Here is a 21197-nt window from a genome sequence, read left to right as displayed (position 1 = left end):
AGTTTGTGTCGAGCTGCAATGCTTCTGGGTTTTTCACACAGTTTCCTGTGTGTATAAATTCTGGTCCACCACCCAAAGGACATCCAGCCAACTTGACATAACTGTGGGAAGCATTGGAGTCAACATGGGCCTGCATCCCTGTGGAACGCTTTTGACCCCTTGTAGAGTCCATGACTCAACGAATTGAGGCGGTTCTGAGAGCAAAAGGGGGTGCAACTTGAAATTAGGATAGTGTTCTTAATGTTTTGAACTAGAGGTCGATCGATTAATCGGAATGGCTGATTTAATTAGGGCCGATTTTAACATTTTCACAACAATCGGTAATTGGCATTTTTGGACACCGATTATGGCCGATTACATTGCATTCCACGAGGAGACTGCGTGGCAGGCTGACTACCTGTTACGCATGTGCAGCATGGAGCCAAGTTAAGTTGTTAGCTAGCATTAAACTTATCTTAAAAAACAATCAGTCTTAACATAATCACCAGTTAACCTGACCTCTCTTTTGAACACTCAGTGTATATTTTAAAACAGTGAGGATGAATCAGATTATTTTTATTATATATCTGTATAATATATTTGTTTATACTATATTTATAACTATACTATGTATGTATGTGTGTATGTATGTATGTGTCTGTGTCTGTGTCTGTGTCTGTGTGTATATTACACATACACACACACACACAATCTCAAGTGTGTGTGCTCTGTCTGGTTGGCAGCAGACTGCTTTATCTAGCTTAGAGATCACAGTTTAATCACTGTGTTTAAGCTGCAATATATAACTTTTTGGGTGACCTAAGAAAAACAATCACATAGAAATGTGAGTTATAGACCTGTCAATCTCATTGACAGCAAGTCTAAGAAGCAGTAGATCTGTTCCATGTACTCTGTTTCTATGCTTCCTATTTTAAATATTTTACCTTGTATTTTGTACACCAGCTGAAAATACAATAACAAAAATATATATTCACAGCGGTTTAGATGGTACAATGACTCTCTATACCATACTTGCTTGTTTTGTCACATAAACTGAAATTAGAGGAACTATTCAAATTTTAGCAACCAGGAAATGGCGGAGCGATTCCTGCATAGTGCACCTTTAAGTTTATTGCCACAAGTTGACATCAGTTGTCGTAACTGTTTGTCATAATTATGGGATCACCACGTAAGCCTTATGACTGAATGTTCAAGAAAATGTCTCTCTTAATAGTTGAAGAACTTCAATGAGTCCGTAAATGAATGTTTGACCATCCACCTCTCATTGCTCGGTCCGCAGTGAGACGTTACCAGTGGAGTACCTGGGTGGGAAGCAGTTGTGTATGAACCAGTATTATCAGGTCCTGTCCTCATGTCGCGTCCCCGGCCTGAAGAGGGACTCGGTGGTCAACCATGCCCATCGCTCCAGGCCTCCCACACACATCACTGTGGTGCACAACTTCCAGGTAAACCAAGAAAGACCTATGGAACTTAGTGTAGTCCAAAGGTGTTTATTTCACGCTTTGTCGATGTGTAATTACAAAGAAAATAATTCATCTGCACACTCTAACTCTGATGCAGTTGATTGTTTAGACATCACAGCTACTGTACACCTTGCCAAATCAGGGTGGTGGTCATTATTGTACGCTACAGGAAACATGCATCTGAAAACTGAGCATTTTTTTATTGCACAAGGCCAAGTAGTCTCGCCCTGTTTCAGACCGATTGGCTCATGACCCAGGTTGAGCATTTTCTTCTGTCTACAAGTTGATTGTGAATACATAATTTGTCTCTCTCTCTCTCTCCTGTCTCTCCTCCATCAGTTCTTTGTCCTGGACGTGTACAACAGTGATGGCACCCCGCTGACGGTGGACCAGTTGTACATGCAACTGGAGAAGGTTTGGAGCTCGTCCCTGCAGACCAACAAGGAGCCCATCGGCATCCTCACCTCTAACCAACGCAACAGCTGGGGCAAGGCCTACAACAACCTCATCAAGGGTGAGAAAACAAGTTTATGAGGTGGTGCAAAGGCAGGTGTTCTGACAAAGTTCTGACAAAGGGTTCTGACAAAGTGAGTAAAAACTAATGGACAACTAAGGAAAGCTCAAACCAAGTTTATTCACCCAATGGGTCAGACAGCTGAACAGACAAAGACATATTTACACAAGCACTGGTATTTAAACCTTCCTCCTACGCTGAGTCTCCTCCTTACACATCTGGACAGCCAATACACCTCTGTTGCTAGACAGGACTTTAGTGATATCTGTTCTTCCTCACTTCCTCTGACCTGACCTCAGCCCAAATTCCTCAATCCTCCCCAACTCACGGCTTTCCTGTTGACTTGTACCAGACTGTGGCCCGTTCCGCTTTCCATAGGATATCTGATGTCTAGCATGATCATGTTCTGACAGAATGTAAACATTCTACATTCCCCTCTCTCCCTCAGTGACATGAATAAGGATATTTAATTTTTTCAAGTTTAGAAGTCAGAACCCATCACAGGGAAAGGGGCTGTGTCTCAATATAGTGGTTTCCTCTCTTTGAATCTATTCACTTCAACTGTGCTGATGTGGAAGAACTGGGCCAGAGGTGAGCAGTGGTTTAGAACTGGAGTCAAATTAGATTAGAACTGTGTTTACAACTGGGTTTGGGTAAGTGTGAATAACAAATAGATTGGTGTTCGTCCTTTTCTCCACTTAGATAAGACGAACAAAGACTCTGTGCAGGCCATCCAGAAGAGCATCTTCACAGTATGTCTGGATGCTCCCATGCCCTGCGTCTCAGACGAGCTGTATCACAGCCGAGCCGCTGTCCAGATGCTCCACGGTGGGGGCAGTCGCTGGAACAGTGGCAACCGCTGGTTCGACAAGACTTTGCAGGTGACGCTACACATACCGATGCTCCACGGAGGGGGCAGTCGCTGGAACAGCAGCAACACACGTACACTCACTCACACAGAATACACACACACGTACACACTGTATGTATCTTCCCCTTCTTGAAGTAGAAATAAAGAAAAACCCTGGAATGAGTAGGTCTATCCAAACTTGACTGGTACTGCATTTTTTTTTTAAACACTGAACTTATTTGACTGAAATCCCTGAGTCTGTGTTGTCAAGTGTTCCTCACTTTCCCGTTTCCCTTGTTTCCAGTTTATCATTGGAGAGGACGGGTCATGTGGTCTGATGTATGAGCACGCCCCTGCTGAAGGCCCGCCTATCGTGTCCTTGATTGACCACGTCGTCGAGTACACGTAAGTGCACCACTGTTGGGTCATCTCATTAATTTACAAAACACAGTCTCTTCAATCACTCGCTCATCCCTGTCGTGCTGGCTTTGTGTAGAACAGAAACAAATGAGATCTGCTTCTGTCAATCTTTGGCCAACTCTACTTCAGACATTTTAAAATAATTTATTGACGTCAATGGAAGATTTGTGGGAAATGTTAATCTGCGCCATCGTGTCTGCAGGTCTAATTCCCTTAACAAGTACCATGAACTGAGGGTTTCCTGTCATATTTGTGATCTACCAGGAAGAAGTCTGAGATGGTGCGTACCCCCATGGTCCCCCTGCCGATGCCTCAGAAACTACGCTTTAACATCACACCAGAGATCAAGAAGGACATTGAGAAGGCCAAGCAGAACATGAACATGTGAGAGTGTAGATACAGTTGAAGTCGGAAGTTTACATACACCTTAGCCAAATACATTTAAACTCAGTTTTTTACAATTCCTGACATTTAATCCGAGTAAAAATTCCCTCTTAGGTCAGTTAGGATCACTACTTTATTTTAAGAATGTGAAATGTCAGAATAATAGTAGAGAGTGATTTATTTCAGCTTTTATTTCTTTCATCACATTCCCAGTGGGTCAGAAGTTTACATACACTCAATTAGTATTTGGTAGCATTGCCTTTAAATTGTTTAACTTAGGTCAAACGTTTTGGATAGCCTTCCACAAGCTTCCCACAATAATTTGGGTGAATTTTGGCCCATTCCTCCTGACAGAGCTGCTGTAACTGAGTCAGGTTTGTAGGCCTCCTTGCTCGCACACGCTTTTTCAGTTCTGACCACAAATTTTCTATGGGATTGAGGTCAGGGCTTTGTGATGGCCACTCCAATACCCTGACTTTGTTGTCCTTAAGTGATTTTGCCACAACTTAGGATGTATGCTTGGGGTCATTGTCCATTTGGAAGACCCATTTGTGACCTAACTTTAACTTCCTGATTGATGTCTTGAGATGTTTCTTCAATATATCCACATCATTTTCCTACCTTATGATGCCATCTTTTTTGTGAAGTGCACCAGATCCTCCTGCAGCAATGCACCCCCACAACATGATGCTGCCGCCCGCGTGCTTCACGGTTTGGATGGTGTTCTTCGGCTTGCAAGCCTCCCCCTTTTTCCTCCATTATGGCCAAACAGTTCTATTTTTGTTTCATCAGACCAGAGGACATTTCTCCAAAAAGTATGGTCTTTGTCCCCATGTGCAGTTGCAAACCGTAGTCTGGCTTTTTTATGGCGGTTTTGGAGCAGTGGCTTCTTTCTTGCTGAGCGGCCTTTCAGGTTATGTCGATATAGGACTCGTTTTACTGTGGATATAGATACTTTTTTACCTGTTTCCTCCAGCATCTTCACAAGGTTCTTTGCAGTTGTTCTGGGATTGATTTGCACTTTTTGCACCAAAGTACGTTCATCTCTAGGAGACAGAACTCGTCTCTTTCCTGAGCGGTATGACGACTGCGTGGTCCCATAGTGTTTATACTTGCGTACTATTGTTTGTATAGTTGAACGTGGTACCTTCAGGTGTTTGGAAATTGCTCCCAAGGATGAGCCAGACTTGTGGAGGTCTACAATTTTATTTCCTGAGGTCTTGGCTGATTTCTTTAGATTTTCCCTGATGTCAAGCAAAGAGGCACATAATTGTTCTGGAATTTTCCAAGCTGTTTAAAGAAACAGTCAACTTAGTGTATGTAAACTTCTGACCCACTGGAATTGTGATGCAGTGAATTATAAGTGAAATAATCTGTCTGTAAACAATTGTTTGAAAAATTACTTGTCATGCACAAAGTAGATGTCCTAACCGACTTGCCAAAACTGTAGTTTGTTAACAAGAAATTTGTGGAGTGGTTGAAAAATGAGTTTTCATGACTCCAACCTCAGTGTATGTAAACTTCCAACTTCAACTGTATATACAGTACATAGAAAGATGTGTTCTAGTTCTATGTGTGAGAGCTAGCTACATAGCAGAGGAGGCTGGTGGGGGAGAGATATAGGAGGATGGGCTCACTGTAATCAAACATATGGAAACCGCACGTTTGACTCCGTTCCATTAATACCATTCTAGCCATTACAAGGAGCCCATCCTTCTATAGCTCCACCCACCAGCCTCCTCTGCTACATACATGCCTTGGTCCTGGAGGGCTACAGGGGGCTCCAGCTTTTTTTTTCAGCCCAGCGCTAACACACCTGAATCAACCAGTCTTATTTTCCAGACCTTGGTTAAATATTATACAGGCCTATGGATATAGTTCAGAAACATAGTTTGGATGTATTCAATTATGAATTAATATATTTGTATAGGCCTAACCTGTAATATTCTGCGTTGTGACATCTACCCCCCAGAATGGTTCATGACCTGGATGTCAAAGTCATTGTTTTCTCCCACTTTGGCAAGAACGTTCCCAAGACCCACAAGATGAGCCCCGATGCCTTCATCCAGATGGGACTACAGCTGGCCTACTACAGGTGAGGATACGCACTATGCTAATTATGTTTCCGTTCTTATTTCAGTTACACTGCAAATAGTCTCGTGTAGCCACACCTCCAAAATCACATTGTTGTCACGCCTCCCTTTGACTTTTAGAGAATTGTGTCTTAGTCAAAACGGTTTGAATGGAACGCTGGCTTTCAGCGGCAAGATTTTTTATTGGATGTTACATTTCAAGAACCCTCTCCCACATGCCGTTGGTGCTCACTGCTGGTGCTACATGTTATGTTATCATCACTGTTTTTAGACTGGGTAGGACACACTTTGCAGAGTTGTTCAGTATGCTAGTTTACAACAGTGCAGGAGATGGAAGAAACCTTGTAGGAAAAGCTGAATTGTGTTTTGCAAAAAGTGTGTTCCACACACAATCGACGTTGATCAACATATTTTGTGATTTAATCAGTGATTTCCCGGCCATCCTCACACACTGTTGCACATACGACACTAATCTAGTAAGCACCTTTGATTTATAGCATGTTCCCACCCCTATTTAGCTATCTTTTTACCATGAACTTCCCCAGGCTTCACATTTAGTGAATCCTGGTTTTCAATAAGGATACACTGCAGACACCTATGTCATGCCTGCATTGTTTAACAAAAAACATGAGCTGGCGCACACCCAGAAAAATGATTTTGGGTGGAGGTGCTGACTAATGGCGAATAAACTATAGAAAGAGAGTCGCACACTATATAAACTCCCAATTTATTGGGTAAATCACAAACGTTTCGGCATCACTGTGCCTTCTTCAGGGTAATGTCATGGATACTTGAACCAGGTTATGATGACAAACAGTGCAACCAATGACAATAGTGAGGGTTGTGTCATAATTATTAAGTTAATTAGAATGAATTGAGTGAAACTGTTAAACAATAGTTTATGGCATATTAAATATATTAGGCTATTATTATATGCAAACATAATTATTGTTGGCCTCTCGGGTGTCGCAGTAGTCTAGAGCACTGCACTGCAGCGCCCGCTGTGCCACCAGAGACTCTGTGTTCACGCCCAGGCTCTGTCGCAGCCGCGACCGGGAGGTCCGTGAGGGGACGCACAATTGGCCTAGCGTTGTCCGGGTTAGGGAGGGGTTGGCCGGTAGGGATATCCTTGTCTCATCGCGCAGCAGCGACTCCTGTGGCGGGCCGGGCGCAGTGCACGCTAACCAAGGTTGCCTGGTGCACAGTGTTTCCCCCGACACATTGGTGCGGCTGGCTTCCGGATTGGATGCGCGCTGTGTTAAGAAGCAGTGCGGCTTGGTTGGGTTGTGTTTCAGAGGACGCATGACTTTCGACCTTCGTCTCTCCCGAGCCCGTACGGGAGTTGTAGCGATGAGACAAGATAGTAACTACTAACAATTGGATACCACGAAATTGGGGAGAAAAAGGGGGTAAAATTCAACAACAAAAAAACATACATTATTGTTTAATTCAATTTGACATATTTAATTGTTTCCTATTTCATTTATATTTGTTACGTGATATATTTGTTTGGTTCAACCTTAATGCATAATAAGCATCATCAAATTGATGTATTCTTTCTAATTTATAAGACTTGTTCATAAAATAGAGAATTGTTGATAAGAATGTCAATATTCAGACCACTAGATGGCAATGTTTTTAGATAGGCTTACTGGATATCCTCCTTTTGTAGGAGTAGGATCTCCAGAGAGCAAAATATTCCCTAACCTAACTCCTACTAGCCTTAAACTGTATCAATGCAATATAACTGGGATCGCTCTCTCTCTCTCTCAGGATGTATCAGCGGTGCTGTGCCACCTATGAGAGCGCGTCTCTGCGTATGTTCAAGCTGGGTCGCACCGACACCATCCGCTCCTGCTCCATCGACTCTGCTAATTTCGTCAAGGCCATGGACGACCCAGCCAAACAGAAGATAGAAAAAGTGACCCTACTGGAGAAGGCTGTGAAAGCCCACCGGGCATACACTGACATGGTGAGTGAGTGCTGTCTAATAGAAAGGATAGATACCCTCACAACAGGCTTGGGGTCAATTCCCTTTAGATTCCGGTCTGACAAACAAAGAAACTCACAGACGACTAATAAAGCTCAAACCAAGTTTATTCACCCACTGGGTCACACAGCTGCATAAGACAATGACATGTTTACACAAGTCCATATGTAGAACCTCTACTGGGTGGAGTCAACTCCTTGCATATCTATCAAATCAAAGTTTATTTGTCACGTGCGCCGAATACAACCGGTGTAGACCTTACAGTGAAATGCTTATTTACAGGCTCTAACCAACAGTGAAAAAGTAACGAGGCTATATACAGGCACCGGTTAGTCGGGCTGATTTGAGGTAGTATGTACATGTAGGTATGGTTAAAGTGACTATGCATATATGATAAACAGAGAGTAGCAGTAGTGTAAAAGAGGGGTTGGCGGGTGGTGGGTGGTGGGACACAATGCAGATAGCCCGGTTAGCCAATGTGCGGGGGCACTGGTTGGTCGGGCCAATTGAGGTAGTATTTACATGAATGTATAGTTAAAGTGACTATGCATATATGATAAACAGAGAGTAGCGGCAGCGTAAAAGAGGGGTTAGGGGGGGGCACACAATACAAATAGTCCGGGTAACCATTTGGTTACCTGTTCAGGAGTCTTATGGCTTTGGGGTAAAAACTGTTGAGAAGCCTTTTTGTCCTAGACTTGGCACTCCGGTACCGCTTGCCATGCGGTAGTAGAGAGAACAGTCTATGACTGGGGTGGCTGAGGTCTTTGACATGTTTTAGGACCTTCCTCTGACACCGCCTGTAGAGGTCCTGGATGGCAGGCAGCTTAGCCCCAGTGATGTACTGGGCCGTACACACCACCATCTGTAGTGCCTTGCGGTCGGAGGCCGAGCAATTGCCGTACCAGGCAGTGATGCAACCCGTCAGGATGCTCTCCATGTTGCAGCTGTATAATCTTTTGAGGATCTAAGGAACCATGCCAAGCCTTTTTAGTTTCCTGAGGGTCAATAGGGAGTACAGGAGGGGACTGAGCACACAGGGTTGAGGATCAGCGTGGCAGATGTGTTGCTACCTACCCTCACCACCTGGGGGCGGCACGTCAGGAAGTCCCGGATCCAGTTGCCGAGGGAGGTGTTTAGTCCTAGGATCCTTAGCTTAGTGATGAGCATTGAGGGTACTATAGTGTTGAACGCTGAGCTTTAGTCAATGAATAGCATTCTCACGTAGGTATTCCTTTTGTCCAGGTGGGAAAGAGCAGTGTGGAGTGCAATAGAGATTGCATCATCTGTGGATCTGTTTGGGCGGTATGCAAATTGGAGTGGGTCTAGGGTTTCTGGGATAATGGTGTTGATGTGAGCCATTACCAGCCTTTCAAAGCACTTCATGGCTACAGACGTGAGTACTACGGGTCGGTAGTCATTTAGGCAGGTTACCTTAGTGGGCATAGGGACTATGGTGGTCTGCTTGAAACTGTTGCTAGGCAGGAACTTCAGTGGTGCCGCTCCTCTGTGTAGTCATGGCCCTGCCTCGGCCCACATTCCTCACTCCTGCCTAATCCACGGCTGTCCTACCTTATCTGTTGACTGAAACCAGACCGTTGCCCTTCTCTCCATAGGATACATGAGATTTAACCATAAGATGTTCTGACAGAATGGAAACTTTCTCACTCAGTAGATTTCCATCTACTCAGTAGATATTACAAGTTACAAGTTCGAATCCAACAAGTCAATTCAGAAATTAAACCCTATTCCATATGTTCCTAATTGAAAAGCACTGAGGAGAATTGTAATGGAATTGACCCCAACCCTATGGCACCCTATTTACTTAACCATCAGTGACAGAGTACTGCACTCACTAGTGCTGAGCAATTAACTGATAGTTAGTTACTGTAGGTAGATGTTTAAAAAAAACTAAAACTAATTGACAAACGTCGGTTTAATAATTTTAATTTAGTTTGTTTCTTTTTCTGTGAGCTCAATGCGCACATTGCACTGTAGTTTCTCTAGAGATAAATAAGATCAAGCCCGAACTGGGCAATGTAGTAGGGAGGCCAATATTCCACATAGTTTAGCACAGAAAACATGGTAATTAACTACAATGACCATAATCCATTGCGCGCGCGCCTACTCGTCCGGTCTGTGTGGAGATTACTATACCTCAGTGGTGTGGAGCAGACACAGAGAATGTGTGATGGAGAGGTATAGAAAGCAGCTACTTCAAGGTATCTCTTCCTGAAAATACGTGATCTAAGTGATTGATAGTTAGTTAGTATTCAGAAGTCATAAAAGTATGCCTTATTTACTTTGAAGAATTACTAAAATAGTGATGTTGTCAGACAGCATAGGCAGCAGCTCTGTAGAGATGATGACTGAATGAAATAATAGTCATCAAATTAAACCAATGTAATATACACAACGGAAACATCCTATTAAAGTAATGTGAATAAATTATGGTTAATAAGGGATTAGCAGTAATGGACAGTCACTACCATCATTTTATTAATTGTTTTATTCTGTGTTCCAGCATTCAATCCGCATAGTACATTCAATATATATATATACACACACACACACACAGTGGGGCAAAAAAGTATTTTGTCAGCCACCAATTGTGCAAGTTCTCCCATTTTAAAAAGATGAGGCCTGTAATTTTCAACATAGGTACACTTCAACTATGACAGAGAAAATGAGGGGAAAAAATCCAGAAAATCACATTATAGGATTTTTAATGAATTTATTTGCAAAATATGGTGGAAAATAAGTATTTGGTCACCTACAAACAAGCAAGATTTCTGGCTCTCACAGACCTGTAAATTATTCTTTAAGAGGCTCCTCTGTCCTCCACTCGTTACCTGTATTAATGGCACCTGTTTGAACTTGTTATCAGTATAAAAGACACCTGTCCACAACCTCAAACAGTCACACTCCAAACTTCACTATGGCCAAGACCAAAGAGCTGTCAAAGAACACCAGAAACAAAATTGTAGACCTGCACCAGGCTGGGAAGACTGAATCTGCAATAAGTAAGCAGCTTGGTTTGAAGAAATCAACTGTGGGAGCAATTATTAGGAAATGGAAGACATACAAGACCACTAATAATCTCCCTCGGTCTGGGGCTCCACGCAAGATCTCACCCTGTGGGGTCAAAATGATCACAAGAACGGTGAGCAAAAATCCCAGAACCACAGCTAGTGAATGACCTGCAGAGAGCTGGGACCAATGTAACAAAGCCTACCATCAGTAACACACTACGCCGCCAGGGACTCAAATCCTGCAGTGCCAGACATGTCCCCTTGCTTAAGCCAGTACATGTCCAGGCCCGTCTGAAGTTTGCTAGAGAGCATTTGGATGATCCAGAAGAAGATTGGGAGAATGTCATATGGTCAGATGAAACCAAAATATAACTTTTTGGTAAAAACTCAACTCGTCGTGTTTGGAGGACAAAGAATGCTGAGTTGCATCCAAAGAACACCATACCTACTGTGAAGCATGGGGTGGAAACATCATGCTTTGGGGCTGTTTTTCTGCAAAGGGACCAGGACGACTGATCCGTGTAAAGGAAAGAATGAATGGGGCCATGTATCGTGAAATTTTGAGTGAAAACCTCCTTCCATCAGCAAGGGCATTGAAGATGAAACGTGGCTGGGTCTTTCAGCATGACAATGATCCCAAACACACCGCCCGGGCAACGGAGTGGCTTCGTAAGAAGCATTTCAAGGTCCTGGAGTGGCCTAGCCAGTCTCCAGATCTCAACCCCATAGAAAATCGTTGTAGAGAGTTGAAAGTCCGTGTTGCCCAGCAACAGCCCCAAAACATCACTGCTCTAGAGGAGATCTGCATGGAGGAATGGGCCAAAATACCAGCAACAGTGTGTGAAAACCTTGTGAAGACTTACAGAAAACGTTTGACCTCTGTCATTGCCAACAAAGGGTATATAACAAATTATTGAGAAACTTTTGTTATTGACCAAATACTTATTTTCCACCATAATTTGCAAATAAATTCATAAAAAATCCTACAATGTGATTTTCTGGATTTTTCTTTCTCATTTTGTCTGTCATAGTTGAAGTGCACCTATGATGAAAATTACAGGCCTCATCTTTTTAAGTGGGAGAACTTGCACAATTGGTGGCTGACTAAATACTTTTTTGCCCCACTGTATATATATATATATATATTACGAATCTAAATAAAAAGAAAGTTATTATTTTTTAAGAACCAAGCCGACCTCAAAAATCACCATTCGCTGAGCACTATCAGTTCCTTATAATAGAATACATTGAAATGTTTGAAGTGCACAAGTCAAGTGTGTTTGCCCAGTGTGTTTGGATCAATGATATAGCCTAAACACATCGTCAATATGCATGAATATTAGATATAAATATGTATGTCTATGGTTTGGCTGTGTCCAGGCGATCCATGGCCAGGCCATAGACCGACACCTTCTGGGGCTGAAGCTGCAGGCCATCGAAGACCTGACCTCCATGCCTGAGATCTTCATGGACACCTCGTACGCTGTGGCCAACCACTACAATCTTTCCACTAGCCAGGTAAATAGCTATCTTATGGGACTTTTCATTGACGCTCATTGTTGTTTTCCGATCTGGCAACACAATATGGTGGCTGAACAACCATATGACAATGCAGTGACAGTGTTTTATTAAACCATTTTGGTTGAATTACTGCTAGTCTGACGTAATTGGTTGATAAAACACTGTGCCGTAGTGCTGAAGGACTCTTTCCTTGCGTGTTTGTCTGCCCTACACGATTGGGACAGGTGTAGCCAAACTTAAAAATTAGCTATTGAGCTAATGTTGTCAGTAGCTGACACCTTAGGGTCAGCCAAGTGTCATCTTGGTTAGCTCATTTTTATACCTACACTAGCAAGCTTTGTCATTAGAAGTTAGCTACATAAGGATCTAGCTACTGAAGCTTCTTAGGGGTTCTAGCTACTGAATCTACTTAGGGTGTCTAGCTACTGAGGCTACTTAGGGGGTCTAGCTACTGAGGCTACTTAGGGGGTCTAGCTACTGAGGCTACTTAGGGGGTCTAGCTACTGAGGCTACTTAGGGGGTCTAGCTAATGCTCATACCGTAAGGAGTAAGCTTGCCCGCTCCCCCCTTCTTTCTCCTCCCCCAAAGGTGCCAGCCAAGACTGACTGTGTGATGTGCTTCGGACCCGTGGCACCCGACGGCTATGGCGTGTGCTACAACCCCATGGCAGAACACATCAACTTTGCTGTGTCGGCGTTCAACAGCTGCAATGAGACCAATGCGGCCCACATGGCCCAGAGGCTGGAGGAGGCCTTGCTGGACATGAGGATGTTGCTGGAGAGCACCCCCAAGGCCAAGCTGTGAGAGGCAAACCAAGATAGACCTAGTTCAGGGTCAGACTAGGCTTGGCTGAACACTGCTCCAGACTTAGGCCACCACAGACTGTCTGATAAAAGACAGCTTAAGACCGCTTCAGATGGTCCAAGGCCTATGCCACCATTGACCGCTCGCCTCAGACCTGGTTCAGAGCCCGGCCAGGCCACCACAAACTGATACAAGATCGATTAATACCGCTTCAGACCAGATTCAGGTGTTTTAGCTAGTACATGGTTGCCATCATTACAATTGCAGTTTGGTGTACAACATCAGTTTGATGGCGTGTTGTTTATATGACAGGTTGAAAGATTTATTGACTGCAATATTAAGACTTAAATTCACATTCATTGTTCATCAAAAAAAATTATGCAGGTTTACTTGTACAGATCGAATCGTATTCTTTGTATTGCAATCATCATTGTGGATGAGCCTGTGGCAAAACAATAGCCTGGTCCCAGATTTATTTCTGCACAAGACCATAGGTGTTGGCAAGACGGCACAAACAGATCTGGAAACAGGTTAGCAAAATAGTTTGAGGAGTGGAGTGGATCACTAAAAAGAGATTGAATCATTATGGCTGTGTTGAAATTGTGTATAATTAAATTATGAACAGTATGTTTGAGATTGTAGCAAATACAGTGCACGTTATTTGGAAGAGCAAGTGTTTGAGTGGGATACTGGAACTTTGTACCTGCCTTGCCTTCTAGGATTTCCTTTTAATTTTTTTACACTAATTGTGTAAATACCAGTGTTGGTGAAGCTACTCAAATATAGTTTACCAAGCTACCAATTACTTCACACTGGAAGAAGGTAAGCTACACTAGTTACCCATAGTAAAACTATAGTTACTTTGAAAAAGTAGTTCACTACATCCAAACTACTTTGTGAATAAGTATATGTAAATACTGTAAAATGTAGTTAAATTACTAGAACTATGTGTAGTTCACTACTCCCCAACACTGGTAAATACAGACATTTGAATTTTGAAGGTACTTGTGTGTCTGTCTGGGTTCTGAATGCTGTAAATAGCACTGGTTATGTACTTAATGCTGGTTATTAACATTAAACAATTGTTTATGAAAATCATCCAAGTTTCAAGTCTGGTATATGTACACTCAAATTTTCTTTAATTTTTTAATAATTATATATACATTTTTTTTTTATTCCAAAAACAAACGTATACATACAAGTAACAACTTAACAGACACAAAAACAATGACTCCGTCGTCTGTCCCCGCATGCTCCCATCCCTAGTGCATGCATTATTGTTTGCCACTTGGCCTTAAATTGTACATATTTGTTTTTCCTCACAATGGAAAATCAAATGAGTTATTTTAAATATTGAAATGGCATGGGCGCCCATGCTATTTAAATAATAACTTATTTGATTTTCCATTGTGTCAATGATGGCAGATTGATTGACTTCCAAGTTTTTGGGATACATTTATATCAAAAGAATAACATTTTAAAAGTAGTATGGAAGCTGGTTTGAATAGAAAGTGAGTTCCCCCAACCTTCTTCACTGAGCTATGCTGACCGTTTAGATTAGAACCATGGGCAGCACCACGCCACTTCATAGGTGTCAAATTCCCGTGTGTCTAGGGTTGTGTTCCCCTGCTCAGACGTTGCTGACACATGCCAAGACATGTATTTTACGTATCAGCTAACCACATCATATGTTATGCGTTGAAGACGACTGGGGGAAAAACTAGGTCAAATCATGACGTTAGTGATTTTCACGTCGGAAAGTCGGAGCACGAGAAAAGATGCCTGCATTTCCGAGTTGGATGACCATTCAAAACTATTTTTCCCAGTCGGATCTTGTTTATTCCCAAGAGTTCCCAGTTGTTTTGAACGCAGCATTATAGCAATCTGGTGCCTGAGGGCACAGTCAATAACGTGGACTGCAACCATTGGTTGATACATGCAACATCTAAGTAGGGGTACACAACCTTGATGTGCAGGCATGCATTGCATCAACCAATGGGAGAATTCCTCCTGGTTCACACTGGGTTCAAAGTGGGTAAAAAAGTGTTGTCCCCAAAAACTTAATTTGCTGAGGGATGTGGAGTAAACACCTGCATCGGCAAAATAGAAAGAGGAGCAGAGCATCGAGTGTTGTGCTACTTATCGCCATATAACCAGGAATTGTGAAATGCAGCCAGTTGCCAATGCCGTGTGCTAGGTTAGAAGACAATTAGCCCAAACAAAGAGAAACATATTTTTAAAGCTGATACATGTGCCTCCAGGTATAATTGAGGGTGAGTCAAGTTATTTGAATAACATTTGTCATATGATTTAATACATGATTGTGCTCCATTTAAAGTAGAAATTTAATATATATATATATATATATATATATACATATATATATATATATATATATATATATATATATATATATATACATATATATACACACGTGTGTATTTCTCTGTGTATATGTATATATATTTATATACACACACATATATATATGTGTGTGTGTATATAAATATATATACACAGAGAAATACACATATATATATATGTGTGGTGTGTGTGTGTATATATATATATGTATGTATATATATATATATGTGTGTATATATGTGTGTATATATATATATGTATATATGTGTGTATATATATATATATATGTATATATATGTATATGTATATACATGTATATATGTATATATATATATATGTATATGTATATATATATATATATATATATATATATGTGTGTATGTATATATATATATATATATATATATACACATATATACACTGCTCAAAAAAATAAAGGGAACACTAAAATAACACATCCTAGATCTGAATGAATGAAATATTCTTATTAAATACTTTTTTCTTTACATAGTTGAATGTGCTGACAACAAAATCACAGAAATGATCAATGGAAATCAAATGTATCAACCCATGGAGGTCTGGATTTGGAGTCACACTCAAAATTAAAGTGGAAAACCACACTACAGGCTGATCCAACTTTGATGTAATGTCCTTAAAACAAGTCAAAATTAGGCTCAGTAGTGTGTTTGGCCTCCACGTGCCTGTATGACCTCCCTACAACACCTGGGCATGCTCCTGATGAGGGCAGTCTGTTGGACAGTCTGTTGGTGGATGGAGCGAGACATGATGTCCCAGATGTGCTCAATTGGATTCAGGTCTGGGGAACGGGTGGGCCAGTCCATAGCATCAATGCCTTCTTCTTGCAGGAACTGCTGACACACTCCAGCCACATGAGGTCTCAGCCAAGACCTCAGAAAAACAATTGTAGACCTCCAGAAGTCTGGCTCATCCTTAGGAGCAATTTCCCAATGCCTGAACGTACCATGTTCATCTGTACAAACAATAATACGCAAGTATAAACACCATGGGACCACACAGCCATCATACCGCTCAGGAAAGAGACGAGTTCTGTCTCCTGGAGATGAACGTACTTTGGTACAAAAAGTGCAAATCAATCCTAGAACAACAGCAAAGGACCTTGTGAAGATGCTGGAGGAAACGGGTACAAAATTATCTATATCCACAGTAAAACGATAACCTGATAAGCCGCTCAGCAAGGAAGAAGCAACTGCTCCAAAACCGCCATAAAAAAGCCAGACTATGGTTTGCAACTGCACACAGGGACAAAGATTGTACTTTTTGGAGAAATGTCCTCTGGTCTGATGAAACTGTTTGGCCATAATGACCATCGTTATCTTTGGGGGAGAGAGGTAGAATGCAGTAGAATGGCCTTACTGAAGAGCTCGGTGACTTTCAACATGGCACCGTCGTGGCATGCCCCTTTCCAACAAGTCAGTTCTTAAAATGTCTACCCTGTTTAGACCTGCCCCGGTCAACTGTCATTTCTGTTATTGTGAAGTAGAAACATCTCGGGGCAACAACGGCTCATCCGTGAAGTGGTAGTCCACAAGCTCACAGAACAGGGCCCCCGAGTGCTGAAGCGGCGTGGTGCGTAAAAATCGTCTGTCCTCGGTAGCAACACTCACTACCAAGTTCCAAACTGCCTCTGGAAGCAACGTCAGCACAATAACTGTTTGTCTGGAGCTTCATAAAATGGTTTTCTATGGCCGAGCAGCCGCACACACAAGCCTAAGATCGAGTATCGGCTGGAGTGGTGTAAAGCTCACCGCCATTGGACTCTGGAGCAGTGGAAACGCATTCTCTGGAGTGATGAATCACACTTCATCATCTGGCAGTACGACAGACGAATCTGGGTTTGGCGGATGCCAGGAGAACGCTACCTGCCCCAATGCATAGTGCATAGTAAAGTCTGGTAGAGGAGGAATAATGATCTGGCGCTGTTTTTCATGGTTCGGGTTAGGCCCCTTAATTCCAGTGGAGGGAAATCTTAACGCTACAGCATACAATTACATTCTAGACGATTCTATGCTTTCAACATTGTGGAAACAGTTTGGGGAAGGTCCTTTCCTGTTTCAGCATGACAATGCCCCCATGCACAAAGCGAGGTCCATACAGAAATGGTTTCTCGATATCAATGTGGAAGAACTTGACTGGCCTGCACAGAGCCCTGACCTCAACCCAATTGAACACCTTTGGGATTAATTGGAATGTTGACTGCAAACCAGGCCTAATTGCCTAACATCAGTGCCCGACAGCACTTATGCTCATGGCTGAATGGAAGCAAGTCCCTACAGTCCCAAGATAGCTATCTAGCTCAGTTGCCTATGGAAAATCATCTTAAGACAGTTAAGAAGTTATTTGAGAAGTTTGTAAGAAAATAATGAATCCTGAAAGAAATGTTTGAGGAATTGCACTTACCACAGGGATTGCACGAACCACCATATGTTTTTGTATAAGAAGTGTTTTGTGAAACTGGGCCCAGTGGCCATTTCCAAGTAGTAATCCAACAACTTTATTTTCAAGAATCACATTTCTTCTTAACTTTTTTGCTTAAGGAGAAACAAGGAATAACATAAGAATATTTCCAAGAATCTTCTTGAAGAATATCAAGTTTGCTTAACTTTCTTCACAAGTCTATAGCTAAGAAAAAAACGTCAGTTAAGAAAACTCAAGAAGGTTTTGTGAATCTGGGCCCATATCCTTAGCTCTGACCTGGACCAGAGCTATGGATTTGTCTGGAACAGTTACACAATTTATTTTAAAGGGCGGCTAAGGTTTAGGCTTACCTTCTACTTCCGCCATGCCGTCATTCCCATCATTAGACCCATGACATGAAATGTGGCCATTTGTTACATCATTTGCTAAGCATTAACAGCACTAGTCCAATAATTCTATGTCTGAACTCTAATTCAAATAGATTATAATTGCTCTTTTTTTGTTAACTTTGACGGTGGTGATGCCTGTTTGAAACAGTACAGAATGTTTCTGTTTTTCATCGACAGTAATAGTAGGCTTATTGCTTCACAAAAATGTTTTATTTAACTTAGTGTTTTTCATTACAAAAATAACAAATGTGCTTGAAAAGCCAAACAAGCATCCAATGAAATGACATAATAGTAGTCTATACATACATCGACAGTTTGGGGTCACTGATGTGGGATTCCAGTCACACTCCACACTGCAACATTACAGCATTACATGTCAATAAATTGAGAGTAAACCGTGACAGTCCCATCAGGCCATTTGAGTTGTTGGAGGTTTGTTTAATAGTCATACTCAAACCAAGCAAGGATCAGACTCCGAACAGCACTTTTTCAAAGTTTGTCTCTTTTACGTAGCCTACTGTGTTCTCTTGTATAAACCGTGACCTATTTGAAAGATTTAATTGTGAGATAAATCAGTTAGACAGTTTTGATAGTAGCCTACAATACATGACTGTGCACTGCATTGCAACAAGTAGTCTTGGAAGCACAGGATGAATTCATTACACCAATTCTGTTTCAAAACATTTAGTCTGCTACAAAACGTTTTTACCACAGAAACCAGTTACTCCAAACAGAAAACGTTTTGCAACGAAAATTTGTGTTTCTATTGGACAAATCTAGGTAGGTCTGTCCCCGTTTTGTTTGCTCTGTTTGGTTCTTAAATGGTAAACTGTTTCCGTTGCAAGACACCCATGGAGTGTATTCATTATGTCTTGCAACATAGTAAACGTTTGCAACAGATTCTGCGTAATGAATACAACCTGGCTACACTACTACACACTAGCTGACTGATTGATCTACAAATAATAATGATTTATTATTTATGATGCAAGGTGATTTGTAGGTCAGTCAGCAGTCGTTTTGATGCCCTCCAACACGGCCATTGACAGTAGCTACTACAGCAAAGATTATGGAAATACTGACAAGATACATGTCTCTCCACCCTAACAATAGAGTCATAATACCCATAAAACCTAGTGGTCAAACAGGTAAAATGGGTCCAATTGCTTTTCCACCATACATTTTTCCTGTAGGGGATTTTAGAAACACAATAAGGGCTGTGTTTCATGTAGGCTTACCGTGGCGGGACATTTTGATAATCATGTAAATCTCTCTAGGACAAGGTGACTTATCAATATATTCGCCTGTATTTACCCCCCAAAAATGAAACATTAGTTAGCTGCTAATGTAGCTATCATAAAGAACTACAAATGCCATGAAACTTCAGAATCGAGATAAGAATCTCTGGATTAACTATCTAATGTTAACTAAATGTAGTAATTAATAGATTGTCTACATTATTTTAAATGTACATTTCTGTGAACTGACTTGTGCAAGTTTTAAATTGACACAATACCTGTTAGCAAAGACATCAGCTATGCAGAAGCTTGCTGGGATTTGTAGTTTTGCATGATGTCTACTTTAATGCTAATTAGCATTTTCGAATCTGAGAGTAATGGAGCCGAATATATTGATAAAAGTCACCTCAAAGCGTCACACCAGGGTTTGCCTACACGAAACACTGCCCTTATTTGAAGTGTTTCTAAAATCCCCTATGGGTTAAAATGAACGGTGGAAATACAATTGGAACCATTTCTTTGTTTTACTGCTAGGTTTTATGGGTATTATGACACTTCCACTGTGGGGCTCTATAGGAGGAGTTGTCCACAAAGCCAAGACCTGAACCTCAGAGCCTACCTTCTATTGACCCTGGTGACTCATCAGTAGGAAAGATTTGTTTCTCTTTTGGTCCATTCAACAACAGAGCGATACGAACCTTGTTTCAGCAGGATGTTGAACCTTATGTCATGCCTTATTGAAATGGATTTATTGATAATATCTGTTGGAAAAAAGTTTGGATGTTGCCACACACATACCTACTTGTTAACAAAATTAAGGAAGTTTCCTTTAAAATTGTTCATAAATATTATCCTGCCAACCACTATATGAAGAAGTTTAAGGAAAACAGCAACTCAAATTGCTCCTTTTGTAATGACCACCCAGAAACAGTGTTGCATCTTTTTTGGCATTGTATTGTATTGTATTGTATTGTATTGTAAGAAAACTGTGGCAATACAGTAGGTTTATAATTGAACACATTTATGAAGATTTTACACTATTGTGGAGAGATGTACTGTTTGGATTCTTTACATACAATAGAAATAAGCTGAAACATTTTTATGTAATTAATTCATTATTCTTTTGGCCAAATTTCATATACACAAATGTCAATTTACGAACAGAAAACCACATTTTCGTACAAAAAGAAATTGAACTGTATTTTAAGACGGTTAAATGCTCTACTAACAAAAAAGCTGTTAGAATTGTAAGTATATGTTTGTCCCTTAAGGTCCTTGTGTAATTGTAATGTGATATTGTACCCCCTAGCTCGATTGTCCATTGTTTGTAATCTATGTATGCTTGTGTTCCCTCATGTGCTTTATGTATTGATTTGTTGTTAATAAAATAAAAAGTTGTCCACAAAGCGGTAAACGGGCTGTCTAGCTCTTGTCTATCCTTTCTTTCGGATTGGTTGTCTCATTATAATTTTTAAAATACCCGGGTTGTTAACGTCAACTTCCTGTTTGTATTCAACGGAGAGAGATGCTATACTATTGGCCTCCATGCAAAAACTCCCTTGTGTGCGAAAACTAAAAACGCCACCTGCTGGAGAGAGACAGGTTTTCCGCCGAGTTGGGCCTCTCGCTTCCATTTTGTAAAGTTTATGAAAGCAGAAAGACTACATTACCCATCTCG

The 21197-nt window shown here is 41.3% G+C and overlaps 1 protein-coding gene across 3 annotated transcripts in view; it reads left to right on the top strand.

The window, feature by feature from the left end:
- Positions 1–14169, top strand: part of crata (carnitine O-acetyltransferase a) — a 28425-nt gene extending 14256 nt beyond the window's left edge. For all 3 annotated transcript variants that reach the window (XM_021601730.3, XM_090233756.1, XM_036976821.2), the window contains 9 exons: positions 1280–1445; positions 1803–1977; positions 2680–2858; positions 3132–3232; positions 3512–3631; positions 5604–5726; positions 7498–7696; positions 12127–12264; positions 12856–14169. In XM_021601730.3, coding sequence (XP_021457405.1) covers positions 1280–1445; positions 1803–1977; positions 2680–2858; positions 3132–3232; positions 3512–3631; positions 5604–5726; positions 7498–7696; positions 12127–12264; positions 12856–13071 — 1417 coding nt within the window. In that variant the 3' untranslated portion in view covers positions 13072–14169. The remainder of the gene's footprint in view (positions 1–1279; positions 1446–1802; positions 1978–2679; positions 2859–3131; positions 3233–3511; positions 3632–5603; positions 5727–7497; positions 7697–12126; positions 12265–12855) is intronic.
- Positions 14170–21197: the final 7028 nt, after the last annotated feature.

The sequence above is a fragment of the Oncorhynchus mykiss genome, chromosome 5 (assembly GCF_057628025.1).
Source record: "Oncorhynchus mykiss isolate SJ-2025 chromosome 5, ASM5762802v1, whole genome shotgun sequence".
Taxonomy (NCBI): domain Eukaryota; kingdom Metazoa; phylum Chordata; class Actinopteri; order Salmoniformes; family Salmonidae; genus Oncorhynchus; species Oncorhynchus mykiss.
Note: the sequence above shows the minus strand (reverse complement) of the source record. Positions and strands in the feature narration are given on the sequence as shown.